Source organism: Trichosurus vulpecula, chromosome 4 (genome assembly GCF_011100635.1).
Source record: "Trichosurus vulpecula isolate mTriVul1 chromosome 4, mTriVul1.pri, whole genome shotgun sequence".
Classification (NCBI taxonomy): Eukaryota; Metazoa; Chordata; class Mammalia; order Diprotodontia; family Phalangeridae; genus Trichosurus; species Trichosurus vulpecula.
This window is the reverse complement of record NC_050576.1, coordinates 131711603-131728317: the sequence shown is the minus strand read 5'-3', so window position 1 is coordinate 131728317 and position 16715 is coordinate 131711603. Positions and strand designations below refer to the sequence as shown.

Below are 16715 nucleotides of genomic sequence, written 5' to 3'. Positions count from 1 at the left end.
CTCCATTATAGAATCTGCCATAGTTTGTACTAGGCTAGCATAGCCTTCGGAAACCCTAGATCACCTTTACACCATAATGAGACATTTGAATAGGACTTTAGTAGGCATTAGTCCGTTAATATTACTTTTTTGATTTTAAGTCAGGTATCTAACTGAAGGATTAGGAAGGTCTAATTGATAAAACTCAGTGATTGATTGCACATTTGTGGGAGCCAAGGATATTTCAATGCTGACTTTGAGATTTTGATAATCATGCCTGGGAGAGGAACTTTAAATAGTGACAGAAATAGAGGAGTTATTTCTTTTTTTTTAAGTTTCGTATTCTCTTCCTTTGTCCACTTCCTCTCTCAGCTATTCAGAAGGCAAGAAATACAATATCATTATACATATACAGTCATGAAAAACATATTTCCTTGTTAGCCGTGTTCCAGGGGGGGAAAAAAGCAAAAGCAGAGGAAAATGCCTTAATCTGCACTCTGAGTCATTAGTTCTCTGTGGTGCATCATTATATTGATTAGTTACTAAGTCTTTCACAGTTGATTTTCCTTATAATGTTGCTGTTACCATGCAGATTGTTCACATAGTTCTGCCTGTTCACTTTGCATCAGTTCATATAGTTCTTCCCAGGTTTTTCTGAAACCATCTCCTTCATTATTTCTTACAGTACCATAGTATTCCATCACATCCATAGAACATAATTTGTTTAGCCATTCCCCAGACAGTGGATATCCCCTCATTTTCCAATTCTTTGCCACCACAGAAAGAGCTACTATAAATATTTTTGTACTTATGGGTCCTGTTCCTTTTTTGTTCCATCTCCTTGGGGCATCTACCTAGTGACAGTATTGCTGGATTGTAGGGTATGCACAGTTGTATACCTCTTTGGGCATAGTTCCAAATTCTTCTCTAGAATGGTTGACTATTTTACAATTCTGCCAATAGTGCATTAGTGTACTCTTTTCCCACATCCCTGCCAATATTTAGCATTTTCTTTTTATGTCATCTTTGCCTGTCTGATGAGTGTGAGGTGGTACCTCAGAGTTGTTTTAATTTGCATTTCTCTAATTATTGGTGATTTAGAGCATTTTTCATAAGACTAATGATGATATTGAGTTCTTCCTCTGAATATGGCCTATTCATATCCTTTGACCATTTATCAATTGGAGAACAAATCCTATTTTTATAGGTTTGGTTCAGTTCTCTATATATTTAAGAAATGAGACCTTTATCAGAGAAACTTGCTGCAAAAATTGTTCCCCTGGGGGGCGGAGCTAAGATGGCAGCTGGAAAGCAGGGTCTTGCATGAGGCACCGCCCCCCCCCCCCCAGGTCCCTCCAAACATCTATAAATATGACTCTGAACAAATTCTAGAACTGCAGAACCCACGAAATAGCAGAGGGAAGGAGGGCTCCAGCCCAGGACAGCCTGGATGGTCATGGGGTAAGGTCTATTCCACAGAGCTGGGAGCAGAGCAGAGAGCCCAGCTGCAGCTGCACCTGGACCAACCAGACCAGGAACTAGGTGGAACAGGCCCTAGCACCCTGAATCAGTGAGCTGTGGCAGTTACCAGACTTCTCAACCCACAAACACCAAAGACAACAGAGAAGGTTGGTGGGAAAAGCTGCCGGGACAGAGTGAAAGGAGTTTGCGGTTCGGCCACCACCCTTGGGGCAGCGGAGGTGGTGCAGCTACAGAACTACAGCTCCAATTGCTTCCGGCCCCAGGCCCACCTGGTGGGAGGAATTAAGTGGCGGATCAGAAGGGAGTGCAGAGCCTGCTTAAGATCTGAGTCGCGATCCGGATTGGCAATTCTTGGGGCAGGAGTAGCGCTGGTGTGCCAGAGCTAGCTGTGTAGAAATAGCTCTGAAAACAACAGTGCGTCCCCTCAAGCTTGGAATAAAGTACTCTCTACTCTACAAGCAGTCATACCCTGACAAAAAACTCAAGGGTCAAGTAGTGGGCTGGGAACATGACCAGGCAGCAAAAACAGACTCAGATTCAGACTCAGACTTTGGAATCTTTCTTTGGTGACAAAGTCACAGTCAGAAGAAGTCAACAAAGTCAAAGAGCCTATATCAAAAGCCTCCAAGAAAAACATGAACTGGTCTCAGGCCATGGAAGAGTTCAAAAAGGATTTGGAAAAGAAAGAGAAGTAGAGGAAAAATTGGGAACAGAAATGAGAGTGATGCAAGAAAACCATGAAAGACAAGTCAAGGACTTGCCAAAGGACACCCCAAAAAATACTCAAGAAAAGAACACCTTAAGAAATAGACTAACTCAAATGGCAAAAGAGCTCCAAAAAGTCAATGAGGAAAAGAATGCCTTGAAAGGCAGAATTAGCCAAATGGAAAAAGTGGTCCAAAAGACCACTGAAGAAAATACTACCTTAAAAATTAGATTGGAGCAAGTGGAAGCTAGTGACTTGATGAGAAATCAAGATATAAAGCAGAACCAAAGTAATGAAAAAGTGGAAGACAATGTGAAATATCTCATTGGAAAAACCACTGACCTGGAAAATAGATCCAGTAGAGATAATTTAAAAATTATTGGATTACCTGAAAGCCATGATCAAAAAAAGAGCCTAGACATCATCTTTCAAGAAATTAGCAAGGAAAACTTCCCTGATATTCTAGAACCAGAGGGTAAAATAGAAATTGAAAGAATCCACCAATCGCCTCTTGAAAAAGATCCCAAGGGGGGCGGAGCCAAGATGGTGGCTGAAAAGCAGGGACTAGTGTGAGCTCCCCGCCGAGTCCCTCCAAAAACCTATAAAAAATGGCTCTGAACCAATTCTAGAACTGCAGAACCCACAAAACAGCAGAGGGAAGCAGGGCTCCAGCCCAGGACACCCTGGATGGTCTCTGGGTGAGGTCTATCCCGCATGGAGCTGGGAGCAGAGCGGAGCAGAGCCCAGCGTGAGCAGTGCGGACCAACCAGACCAGAAGCCAGGTGGAGTGTGCCCTAGCACCCTGAATCAGTGAGCTGCAGCAGTTACCAGACTTCTTAACCCACAAACACCAAAGACAACAGAGAAGGTTAGTGGGAAAAGCTGCGGGAGTGGAAGGAGTATCGCCCCGGGGGCAGCAGAGGTGGGGCAGCTACAGAAGTACAGCTGCAGTTGCTTCTGGTCCCAGGTCCACCTGGTGGGAGGAATTAAGTGGTGGATCAGAGCAGGAGTGCAGAGCCTGCTGAAGATCTAAGTCCAGTCTGGGTTGGGGGTTCTTGGGGAAGGAGGAGTGCTGGTGTGGCAGAGCTGGCGCATCCCCCCAAGCGTGGAACATAGAACTCTTTAGTCTACAAATAGTCATACCCCCCTGAAAAACTCAAGGGTCAAGTTAGTTGGCTGGGAATATGGCCAGGCAGCGAAAACGCACCCAGCTTCAGTCTCAGACTTTGGATTCTTTCTTTGGTAACAAAGAAGACCAAAGCATATAGACAGAAGAAGTTAACAAAGTCAAAGAGCCTACAACAAAAGCCTCCAAGAAAAACATGAACTGGTCCCAGGCCATGGAAGAGCTCAAAAGGGATTTGGAAAAGCAAGTTAGAGAAGTAGAGGAAAAATTGGGAAGAGAAATGAGAAGGATGGAAGAAAACCATGAAAAACAAGTCAATCACTTGCTAAAGGAGACCCAAAAAATTACTGAAAAATATACTGAAGAAAACAACACCTTAAAAAATAGACTAACTCAAATGGCAAAGGAGCTCCAAAAAGCCAATGAGGAGAAGAATGCCTTGAAAGGCACAATTAGCCAAATGGAAAAGGAGGTCCAAAAGACCACTGAAGAAAATACTACCTTAAAAATGAGACTGGAGCAAGTGGAAGCTAGTGACTTGATGAGAAATCAAGATATTATAAAACAGAACCAAAGGAATGAAAAAATGGAAGACAATGTGAAATATCTCATTGGAAAAACCACTGACCTGGAGAATAGATCCAAGAGATATAATTTAAAAATTATTGGACTCCCTGAAAGCCATGATCAAAAAAAGAGCCTAGACATCATCTTTCAAGAAATTATCAAGGAAAACTGCCCTGATATTCTAGAGCCAGAGGGTAAAATAGAAATTGAAAGAATCCACCAATCGCCTCTTGAAAAGGATCCCAAAAAGAAATCTCCTAGGAATATTGTCGCCAAATTCCAGAGCTCCCAGATCAAGAAGAAAATACTGCAAGCAGCCAGAAAGAAACAATTTGAGTATTGTGGAAACATAATCAGAATAACACAAGATCTAGCAGCTTCTACATTAAGAGATCAAAGGGCTTGGAATACGATATTCCGGAGGTCAATGGAACTAGGATTAAAACCAAGAATTACCTACCCAGCAAAACTGAGTATCATGCTCCAAGGCAAAATATGGATTTTCAATAAAATAGAGGACTTTCAAGCTTTCTCAGTGAAAAGACCAGAGCTGAATAGAAAATTTGACTTTCCAATACAAGAATCAAGAGAAGCATGAAAAGGTAATCAAAAAAAAAGAAATTGCAAGGGACTTACTAAAGTTGAACTGTTGTGTTTACATTCCCACATGGAAAGATGATGTGTATGATTCATGAGACCTCAGTATTAGGGTGGCTGAAGGGAATATGCATATATATATATATATATATATATATATATATATATATATATATACACATATATAAGTGAATGTGTATGTATGTATATATGTATGTGGAGAGAGAGAGCGAGCGGGCACAGGGTGAGTTGAAGATGAAGGGAAGATATCTGAAAGAAATAAAATCAAATTAAGGGATGAGAGAGGAATATAATGAGAGAGGGAGATAGGGAGAGATAGAATGGGGTAAATTATCTTGCATAAAAGTGGCAAGAAAAAACAGTTCTGTAGGAAGAGAAGAGAAGGCAGGTGAGGGGGGGAATGAGTGAATCTTGTTCTCATCAGATTTGACCTGAGGAGGGAATACCATACATACTCAATTGGCTATCTTACCCCACAGGAAAGAAGGAAGAAGACAAAGAAAAATGGGGGAATGATAGAAGGGAGGGCAGATGGGGGTGGAGGTAATCAAAAACAAGCACTTTCGAAAGGGGACAGGGTCAAGGGAGAAAATTGAATAAAGGGGGATAGGATAGGAAGGAGCGGGGTGACAGAAGGGAGGGCTGACTGGGGAACAGGGTAACCAGAATAAATGCCATCTTGGAGTGGGGGGGGGAGGGTCGAAATGGGGAGAAAATTTGTAATTCAAACTCTTGTGAAAATCAATGCTGAAAACTAAAAATATTAAATTTTTAAAAAAGGCTGCAAAAAAAATAATAGTTGCCCTATTTTTCTTCTAATTTTGGCTGTGTTGGTTTTGTATGTACAAAAAATTTTTAATTTTACATAATCAAAATTATCCATTTTACCTCCTGTGAACTTCTCTATCTCTTGCTTAGTCATGAACACTTCCCCTATCTGTATATCTGACTGGTAATTTCTTTCATACTCTCCTAATTTGCTTATAATATCACCCTTTGTGTCTAAAACATCTACCCGTTTTGAGCTCATCTTGGTATACAGTGTGAGGACATTGGTCCATCCCTAATCCCTAGTTTCTACTGGACTATACCAGTTTTTCTAGCAGTTTTTGTCTAACAGTGAGTTCTTGCCCAATAGCTGGGATCTTTGGGTTTATCAAACATTAGACTAGGCAACTTTGCTAATTTGCTTCTGTATACTGTGTACCTGATCTGTTCCACTGATTGACCCCACTGTTTCTTACTAATTAACAAATTGTTTTGATGATTACTGGTTTGTAATATAGTTTGAGATCTGGTATTTCTAGGCCCCTTTCCTTCACAGATTTCCTTGATATTCTTGACTTTTTTTTCCTCCAGATACATTTTGTTATTGTTTTTTCTAGCTCTATAAAGTAATTCTTTATTAATTTGATTGGTGTGGCACTGAATAAGTAAATTAACTTAGGTAGTACTGTCATTTTTATTCTATTGGCTCAGCCTTTTCATGGGCAGTTAATATTTCCCTATTTAGATCTGTATGTATATGAAGAATATTTTGAAATTGTGTTGATATAATTCCTGTGTGTATCTTGGCATGTGGATTCTCAAGTATTTTATACTGTGTGCAGTTATTTTTAAATGGATTTCTCTTTCTATCTCTTCCCACTGAATTTTGTTGGTAATATGGAATGCTGGTGATTTATGTGGATTTATTTGATATCTGCAACTTTTCTAAAGTTGTTCATTATTTCAACCAGTTTTTTAGTTGACTCTCCAGGATTCTCTAGGTTTAGAAGCTTACATGTATACAGCACTTAGTGTGCCAGGTACTGTGGCAAATGCTTTATAATTATTATCTCATTTGATCTTCACAACAACCCAGGGAGGTAGGTGCTATTATTATTATCATCCCCACTTTACAGATGAAGAAGCAAATACTGAGGCAAATAAAGGTTAAGTGACTTGCCCAGGGTCACACAACTAGTAAGTTTCTGAGGCCAGATTTGAATTTGGGTCATCCCTCACCCCAGGCCTACTTCTCTATCCATTGCACCACTTAAAAAGTATAGGTTTTGTCTCCTCATTGCCTGTGCTTATTCACTTCACTTTCTTTTTCTTGTGTTATTGCTATAGCTAGCATTTCCAGTACGATATTGAATAATAATAGTGATAATGGAAAACCTTGCTTTACCCCAGATTTTACTGGAAAGGCTTCTAGTTTATCCCCATTGGAATAATGCTTTCTCCTGTTTTTAGATAGCTACTACTTATCATATTAAGAAAAATTCCATTTATTCCTGTGCTTTCTAGTGTTTTAATAAGAATGGGTGTAGTAGTTTGTCAAAAGTTTTTCTGCATGTATTGACATAACCATATGGTTTTGTTGTTATGGTATTGATATGACTTATTATGCTTATAGTTTCCTAATAATGAATCATCCCTGTATTCTGGGTATAAATCTAGCCTGGTCATAGTGGTCAGTTTATATTTTTGTGACCATTCACCCATTTTACTTAGATTGTCAGTTTTATTGGCATATAGTTGGGCGAAATCGTTCTTAATAATTGCTTTAATCTTATCTTCATCAGTTGTAACATTCACCCTTTTCATTTTTTATACTGATAATTTGGTTTTCTTTTTAAAAAATCTTTGTAATAAATATATTGATGTAAATTGATATATATTGATATAGCCCAATCTTTGTGTTATGTTGCTGTAATTTCCTTGCTAGTATTCTAGTTAAAATTTTTGCGTCATTATTCATTAGGGAAATTGTAGTGATTTGAGATGTTCTGTGCTAAAATCATAATCTGACTGGGATAGAGGGGTGTCGTTTTTCTTTTTTAATTTAAATTTTCGTTGAAATTTCTTTTTTGTTTTTACATTTCTTACATTTTCTACTTTAGCTCTCCTATTACTCCCTCTGTAAGGGCAAGCAATGTGGGACTTTCTGCTGTTTTTTCTTTTGGAGTTCTAGTTCTTCTCAGCACTGAGGCAGTCAAGTCCCTTTGATTGAGTCAAGAGTCTTTGATGACCTGCTTAAGTCACAAGAAAGCCTGAGTCACATGAACCTGGGTCATGAGGGCTGTTACCCTCTGACCCTGAAGAAATGTATATATACTTAGTGGTTAGAATTTTGCTTTGGGTTTCACTCATGGGAAGAATGTGTGATGTAGCCAGATGAGGCTCTGGGTAGCCGTTAAGAAGGCCCCCTGGTTTTGAAAACCCAGATGTTGGTGCTTCTCTCTCTGGTAACTGTGTATATATCGCTTTTGGTCAGACAGTTAGAAGCCCCGTCTGTTGATTTGTGTTTATTTTCTGTGTTTATAATTTCTGCTTGTAATTTCTGTTTGTATTTTCTCTGAAGTTCAGGGTGCTGACTTTTCCCCCTGAATTAAGTGAATGATATATGTATGTTTAATTAAAGTAAGATTGTTAACCCCATAAAGTTGGTTTTCTTTAGAAAGGCGGATCAAAGAACCTGTGCTAGCAGCCCTCCTGTGTGCTGGTGTTATTGGCCTTACACCTCCACAGCAGCTGCAAACAACATTGTTGTTACACCTTCATAGAGAATTTTTCTTTTAAAAATAATTTATTTATTTAATCTTTTTAGGTTTCAACGTTGATTTCCACAAGATTTTGAAATCCAAATTTTCTCCCCATTTCTACCATCCCCCCACTCCAAGATGGTATATATTCTGATTGCCCTGTTCCCCAGTCAGCCCTCCCTTCTGTCACTTCACTCCCCCACCCCCCATCCCATTTCCCCTTACTTTCTTGTAGGCCAAGATAGATTTCTATACTCCATTGCCTATAAATCTTATTTCCCAGTTGCATGCAAAAATGACTTTTTTTTTGAACACTTGTTTTTAGAACTTTAAGTTCCAAACTCTCTCCCCTCTTTCCTCCCTACTCACCCTCCCTAAGAAGGCAAACAATTCAACATAGGCCACGCATGTATCGATATGCAAAACACTTCCACAGTAATCATGTTGCAAAAGACTAGCTGTATTTCCCTCCATCCTATCCTGTCCCCCTTTATTCAGTTTTCTCCCTTGACCCTGTCCCTTTTCAAAAGTGTTTGCTTTTGATTACCTCCTCCCCCATCTGCCTTCTCTTCTGTCACCCCACCCCCCTCCTTAGCCTCTTCCTCCTTTTTTCCTGTGTGTATGTTATTCCCTCCTCAAGTCAAATCTGATGAGAGCAAGATTCAGTCATTCCCCTTCACCTGCCCCCTCTTCCCTTCCAACAGAACTGCTTTTTCTTGCCACTTTTATGTGAAATAATTTACTGCATTCTAACTCTCCCTTTCTGCCTCTCTCAATATATTCCTCTCTCATCCCTTAATTTTATTGTATTTTTTAGATATCATCCCTTCATATTCAACTCACCCTGTACCCTCTAGTCTATATATATTTATATTACCTTCAACTCCCCTAATACTGAGAAAGGTCTCATGAATTATAAACATCATCTTTCCTTGTACAAATATAAACAAAACAGTTCAACTTTAGTAAGTCCTTTATGATTTCTCTTTCTTGTTTACCTTTTCATGCTTCTCTTGATTCTTGTATTTGAAAGTCAAATTTTCTATTCAGCTCTGGTCTTTTCACTGAGAAAGCTTGAAAGTCCTCTATTTTATTGAAAATCCATATTTTGCCTTGGAGCATTATACTCAGTTTTGCTGGGTAGGTGATTCTTGGTTTTAATCCTAGCTCCATTGACCTCCAGAATATCATATTCCAAGCCCTTTGATCCCTTAATGTAGAAGCTGCTAGATCTTGTGTTATTCTGATTGTGTTTCCACAATACTCAAATTGTTTCTTTCTGGCTGCTTGCAGTATTTTCTCCTTGACCTGAGAACTCTGGAATTTGGCTATAATATTCCTAAGAGTTTTCTTTTTGGGATCTTTTTCAAGAGGCGATTGGTGGATTCTTTCAATTTCTATTTTACTCTCTGGCTCTAGAATATCAGGGGAGTTTTCCTTGATAATTTCTTGTAAGGTGATGTCTAGGCTCTTTTTTTGATCATGGCTTTCAGGGAGTCCAATAATTTTTAAATTATCTCTCCTGGATCTATTTTCCAGGTCAGTGGTTTTTCCAATGAGATATTTCACATTGTCTTCCATTTTTTCATTTCTTTGGTTCTGTTTTATAATATCTTGATTTCTCATAAAGTCATTAGCCTCCACATGCTCCAATCTAATTTTTAAGGTAGTATTTTCTTCAGTGGTCTTTTGGACCTCCTTTTCCATTTGGCTAATTCTGCCTTTCAAGGCATTCTTCTTCTCATTGTCTTTTTGGAGCTCTTTTGCCATTTGGGTTAGTCTGTTCTTTGAGCTGTTATTTTCTTGAGTATTTTTTTGGGTCTCCTTTAGCTAGTCATTAACTTGTTTTTCATGATTTTCTTGCATCACTCTCATTTCTCATCCCAGTGTTTCCTCTACTTCTCTTACTTGCTTCTCCAAATCCTTTTTGAGCTATTCCATGGCTTCAGACCAATTCATATTGTTCTTAGAGGCTTTTGATGTAGGCTCTTTGATTTTGTTGACTTCTTCTGGCTATATGTTTTGATATTCTTTGTCACCAAAAACAGATTCTAAAGTCTGAGTCTGAGTTCCTTTGTGTGGTCTGGTCATGGTCCCAGCTAATTATTTGAGCTTTGAGCTTTTTGTCAGGGTATTACTGTTTGTAGAATAGAGAGTACTTTGTCCCAAGCTTTAGGGTCCAAGCACTGTTGTTTTCAGAGCTACTTCTGCTCCACCATCACCCCAGGCTCTGCCACAGCAGTGCTACTCCTCCCCCAAGAACTGCCAAGCAGGACCGTGACCTAGATCCAAGCAGGGCAAAACAAGAGAACCCTATGCTCCCTGCATTCCCGCTTTGATCCATTGCTTGATTCCTCCTACTGCGTGGGCCAGGGACTCGGGAAGCAGCTGATGTTGGAGCTTTGGAAGCAGTCGCAGGAGCTTCCTGCTGCTTGCCGCTGCCTCTGGCCTCACCACCTCTGCCACTACGGCCGGACTGTTCTCACCCCAATCCAGCAGTTTTTCACTAACTGCTCTGTTTTTGGTGTTTGTGGGTTGAGAAGTCTGGTAACTGCTGCAGCTCAGTGATTCATGGTCCTAAGGCCTGCTGCGGTCGACTCCAGTTCTCATCTGTCCTGGCATGGCCCAAGGTGGGCTACGTTCCATTCCGCTCCCAGCATGATGCAATAGACCCTTCCCAGCGACCATCCAAGCTGTTCTGGGCTGGAGACCTGCTTCCTTTGCTCTTTCATGGGTTCTGCAGCTCTAAAATTTTTTCACAGCTGTTTTTTACAGGTGTTTGGAGGGATTTGGGGGAGAGCTCAAGCGAGTCCCTGCTTTCCAGCTACCATCTTGGCTCCACCCCCCAACCTGTCTTTTTTTAAATAAAACATTTAAAAAAGAGGAAGAAAAGGGGGAAAGTTCTGTAAAACTAACCAACACATCAAAAAAATCTTATTTTATGCAGTATTTCGGTATCTATCCTTTTCCACTTTTGCAAAGAAGCAGGATCAGTTTTCTTCTTGACAAATTTGGTCAGTCTTACTGTATTAAGTTTCAGTTTTTTTATTATTATTATGCTCTGAATTTACAGTTTTGTAATCCTGCATTGTGTTTTCCTGGTTTTGTTTATTTCACTTTACATTGGTTCATATAAGTCCATGTTTTTTTTGTTTTCATCATGTCCATCATTTTTTATGGAAGCTAGGTTCAGGAGGACCTAAATTCAATCTCATCTTTTATTGGAAACCTCCAAACTGTCTTAATTCTAGGGTCTTCCTTCTGCTAACTATTTTCCATTTATCCAGTATACTTATTTGTTTGTTTTCTGCCTCATTGGGTTGTGAGCCAGCCCCTTGAAGGCAGAGACTGTCTTTTGACCCTTTTTGTATCCCTAGTTCTGCTGTCTGGCACATAGTAGGTGTTTAGTGAATTTTGATTGATTGATTGGAATATATTCTTAGCAGTGGTATCTTTGGGTTAAAGAATATAGACCTTTTTAGTGATTTTCTTTGCACAACTTCAGATTGCATTCCAAATGGATTTAGAATTTTTTATAGCTCCACAACAATGCATTAGCGTGTCCATCTTTTCACAGTCCTTCAAATATTGACTCTTCCTACTTCTGTCAGTTGTCTATGTCTTTTAGATTTTAAATTCTTATCGTATATTTGATACAAAGACTTTTTTGATGGGTATGATTATTAACTTATTTTATTTTTAATTTCAGGTTCTTCAGCAAAAGCACTTGTTAGTTTAAAAGGTAAGAAGTGTGATTTTTTCAAAACATGGTCTAAATTAAGTATTGGTAACTAACCAATTAAGATTAATCTGCATGTGCACTTATTGCAAAGCAGTTTTAGAAGTGCAGCCTCTATAATGTCATTAATTGGTTCCACAGATATTAGGTAAAATGATAGTATAGGAGATTATCACATAGACACAATGTTTGTAAATGTGATTGACTAAACAGTATTTCCACAAAGTTTTGCATCTTTATGTTTAGCTATAATGTAGTAGTGATGTTATTGGAACCTTATGTGGGATATACCCGTAATGTCTATTCTTTTCTATTAATAGATATCAATCTTATACAATATGGCTGTAGTTATTATTTAGATAACATGAGCACTTTTGATTTATACAATATAATTTAGATGGATTAATCATTAGATATGTAAGAAACTTCATTAGTTCAATTGAATTTAATGAATATTTTTCAAGTGTTTATTCTGTGAAAGGCTCAATTGACACAAACGTTAGATAAGATGCAAATGCTGCCCTCTAGGAAGTGTTATCACTGCGTCTGAAAGGGTGGGAAAGCTGCAGCCTCAAGGCCACATGTGGCCTTCTAGGTCCTTGGGTACTTGTGGCTTTTGGACTGAGTCCAAGTTTTACAGAATAAATCCTTTTATTAAGGGGATTTGGGCTGTGAAGTTTGGATTCAGTCAAAGGGCCGAACTTGAGGAGTTAGAGGGCCACATGTCACCTTGAGGCCTCAAGATCCCCACCTCTGCCTGGGGAATTACAATTAGGGAAATCGTTTGAGTTTAAAAAAAATCTCAAGAAAGATAATACTCTCAGCTTTGCAGACTTTTCTTACACAGTATAGTTCTTGTATAATTATAATTTAATATCATATTTTTAAAGTATCTGTACTTAGAGTATTATTACACGTTCTTGGTCCGAAGGAACTTTTCGTTATGAATACTAACTCAGAGCTAATTAGAATACATGCACAATGCTACTTTTATTTTTCTGAAGAAAAGGGTATATTAAGGACTAAATATTTTAGTTTTTTGCACTTTCTTCTTTGGTCTTGTCCTACTTCAAGTGCATTATACTGACCCTTAATATAATCCTGCTATTAGAATAGCTGTTGGACAGGATTTGTTGTGTAAAGAAATTAATCAGTAGAACCAACCTAAACATTTTTCGAGTTGCATTAATTTTTTCAGATAAATTTTCTGCTTTAGCACTCTGGAATAGTAACATACTAAATAGTATTTTTACAGCCTAAAGCAACATTGTGTCTTCAAAGATGTATGTCTGATTTTTATTTATCTGGCAGAAACAAATACCCTCTTTTCTTATTTCCTTTTCAAGGGGGCAGCTCTGGAAATGTACACATTATTATTTACCTTCACAAAGTAACTAATATATTAGGTTTTTATTGCATGAGGTTTTTTTCTTTAGTATACTGACTTTAGTATACTGTCTGTTTACTTTGCAATTTTTAGCACCAGAAAATGAGTATGTGCAATCTAATTTAATTTTCATATGCAGGTATTTAAGATATTGATGTAAAAATTTCAAGGTAAATAATATAAAATAAGACTTATTAGAAAGACCATTGATGAATTCCTTCTTGCCAACCTTCCTGGTTTTAGCCAAGATTAATTTTAAAGATAGAAAAGCCAGACATAATCTAACACATGCTTAGATTTTTGGAAAGTTGAGTTTAAAAAAAAAAATAGGATCTCATGAACTAAAATTCCCAAGAGTGGAAAGATTTCAAGAATGAAATTGTGAAGGTACAAAGAAAAGTAATTGTGATGAGGAAAAGTGAGAGTTGTCCTTTTAAAAAAAAGTATGAATGCACAAGGAGCTCATTAACCAACTTAGACTTTAAAAGAAATGTACAAAGGTAGTAGCAAGGGCAGGACAGTAATAAGCTGGAGAGTGTCCAGAGATGGGTGATTCAGTGGTACAGGGTACAAGGGCCTCAATTTCATTCCATATGAGGATTGGCTGAAGAAGTTAGGGATATTTAGCCTTGAATAGAGGAGACTTCAAGAACATGTGTGACAGCTGCGTTCAAGTATTTGAAGACCTATCATATAAAAGAAGGATTATGCTTTTTCTGTTGTTCCCAGAGAGTAGAACTAGGAACAATGAATAAAAATTGCAAAAAGACAAATTTAGGCATAAGACATAAGAAAAACCTTAATAGCAATTAAATCTGCCATGAGCAGAATGGGATACTTTATAAGGTAGCAGAACTGAAGTTTTCCATCTGCTTATTAGCTCTATTTTAAAGGATTCTTCTATGAGTTGAACTAGATGACTTTTGAGATTCTTTGTAAGACCTCGACAAATACTATTAGATTTGATTAGGGACATTTCCATTTTTAAAGCATACTCTATATGTGTGTGTGTCTGTGTGTGTTTGTGTGTGTGTGTGTGTGTGTGTGCACATACATATATATGTGTGTATATGTATAGATATTTTCCATTCAGAAATTTTGTTTAACTATATTATTCCCCTGTTGACCCCCCTAATTCAGTTAATGGTACTACCATCCTTCCCTAAGACATAAACTCAAAAGTAGCCTTCTCCCTTGTGCGTAATTTTTTAAAAAAATGTGTTGCTAATTCCTGTCAATTTGACTTTCAAATTGTCTTTTATGTTCACACTACCACCCTAGTTAAATACATTTTTACCTTTTACGTGAACTCTTGCAGCACATCTCGTTGTCTCTAGTGTTACTCCTGTGTAATCACTCCTACATCTTCCTGCCAGATTAATTTTCCTGAAGCACATCTTTGATCATATTACCTCTTATCTCCTCATCCCAATTCCTAAAGTCTTCCATGGCTTCATGTTGCTTAGTATTCAAGGTGTTTTATGATTTAGCATCACCTATGCTGTCTTATTTCCACTATTTTACTTTTGTATCCTACAGATTCCTATCAAATTAAAAAACTTGTTCCTGAATATTGTCCTAACTGGTTCAATTTCCTGCAATATATTCCACCCTTACTGTCATGGCTCTGCTTATTCTGTTCCTTCTGTCTTTCCTTCAAGGCCTAGTTCATGAAGCCATCCATGGAGTCTCTTGGATACTTGTAATCTCTGTCCTTTTAAATTTCAATGGCACTTTCATATTCTGTCCTATACAGTTGTCATTTTCATCCTTATATCTTGTTAGGCTTTACAGTTTCTTGAGGGCAATGACTGTAACATCTTTGAATTTTCTGTAACACCTGTTGCAATATCTTGCATTTAGTAAGTGCTCCGTAAACATCTGTCAAATAAATGAATGTTAAAGATCTACTATGTCTTTTTCAGATTATTTTTGGAGTTACACAGAAAAAAATGTATTTTGTTTATATGTAGGACAATTTTTAAAAATTGATCTGTGTTAATATGCCTTTCAGTTTCAAGTATGAAGGAGCTATTTTAATTTATGAGAGAAAATAGTCACATAATAAATAACGAAAGCAAAAATAAACATCATATGGTCCAGCTCCTTTATTGATGAGTAAACTAAGGTGTTTAATAGTGATAGCTCATATGTATCCTTACAGGATATACAAATCACTTTATATACATTATTTCAGCTAGTAAAGTCTGAGACAGGATTTAAACCCTTGTCTTCTCACACACACACACACACACACACACTCTCTCTCTCTCTCTCTCTCTCTCTCTCTTTCTCTTTCTCTTTCTCTCTCTCTCATGCACACACACACACTACAGAGAGAGATAGATAGATGTCTGTCTATCCTATCAAGTTAGTAGAAAGGATGGGATTAGTACTGGATCTCCTGACTTCAAACCTAGTGTTTTTTTTACTCTTAACACTTTTTCTTTTCCTTGAAGTATTTTTAAATTTTATGTCTCCATTGGATTAGATTCAAATTTGTATTAATGATGTATAATTTTATCACAGAGGGAAGCTTATCTAGCACATGGAATGAAAAATACAGTTCCTTACAGAAAACGCCAGTTTGGAAAGGCAAGAACACAGCCTCTTCAGTGGAGATGGTAAAGAATACTTTTTTTCTTATTTGTAATGATAGTGAAATTATCATTTATATGTTATTATAGAATAATAATTCTTACAGATACAATTGCTGAAAGGTTCCCTTTTCCCCTAGAATATTTGAGGTACTTAGATGAAAGTAGTGGATACTTTGTTATTTTTTCAAGCATAATTCAATCAGTGAAAATTTAATCAGTTCTTATTGCTGCTTCATTATTATTCTCAAAAACTTTTCTGAGTATATTATTGTGTGTGGTTCTATGTTAGGTAATGTATGTAAAATAATTGCATATATTTGGCTTACCTTGCTGTCATGCTGGAAATGTTTTGAGTACAATCCTAGTAACAGTCCAACCCTATTTCCCTAAGGATTGATCTAGGTAAGTAGAGTTTCATTAGAAGTAGATTGGTTACTTGGTGATGAATTTTTTGGTCATGGCAACACATGAAACAAAGGAAAATACAAAGTAAGCATGAACCCTTTGTATTCTCCTCTGACTTCCACAATGACAGTGACAGAGAAGGGGGACAGCCAGCACAGTGCTAAGACTCACACCATTTTTTAGACCATCAGTAGCTGTGGGTATTCTGAATGTGAGATATTTGTCAAATGACCAGTGAGTGTCAGTTTTGACTACAAGTGAAAACATAAGAAATAAAATTGTGGCAAATTGGAATTATGAAAAAGCAAATGTTAAGTGGTTGAGGAAGTTGGTTTTATTGTGTGTCCAGTGGTGGCAAGAAAAATCATTTCATGGAACATTTGATCATCTTGTATTTGATCATATTAAATATTTGCAAAAAGCTCACCATGAAAGTAATTATAGCTTATGCACTAATATCTCTTGCAAAGAATGAAGAAAAATTCTGCAAAGAATTCAGTGATGCCTTATGTTTTAAATCAACATATACTTTGATGGCTTGATGATCTCAGTGCAAAACATGCCCCAACAACAAGA

General features: G+C 37.6%; 1 protein-coding gene across 1 annotated transcript in view; it reads left to right on the top strand.

Annotated features, from left to right (window-relative positions):
• The window catches only part of LIN9 (lin-9 DREAM MuvB core complex component), a 79086-nt gene that overhangs the window by 16717 nt on the left and 45654 nt on the right, over positions 1-16715 (top strand). The window contains exons 2-3 of the mRNA XM_036755899.1: positions 11718-11750; positions 15664-15758. Coding sequence (XP_036611794.1) covers positions 11718-11750; positions 15664-15758 — 128 coding nt within the window. The remainder of the gene's footprint in view (positions 1-11717; positions 11751-15663; positions 15759-16715) is intronic.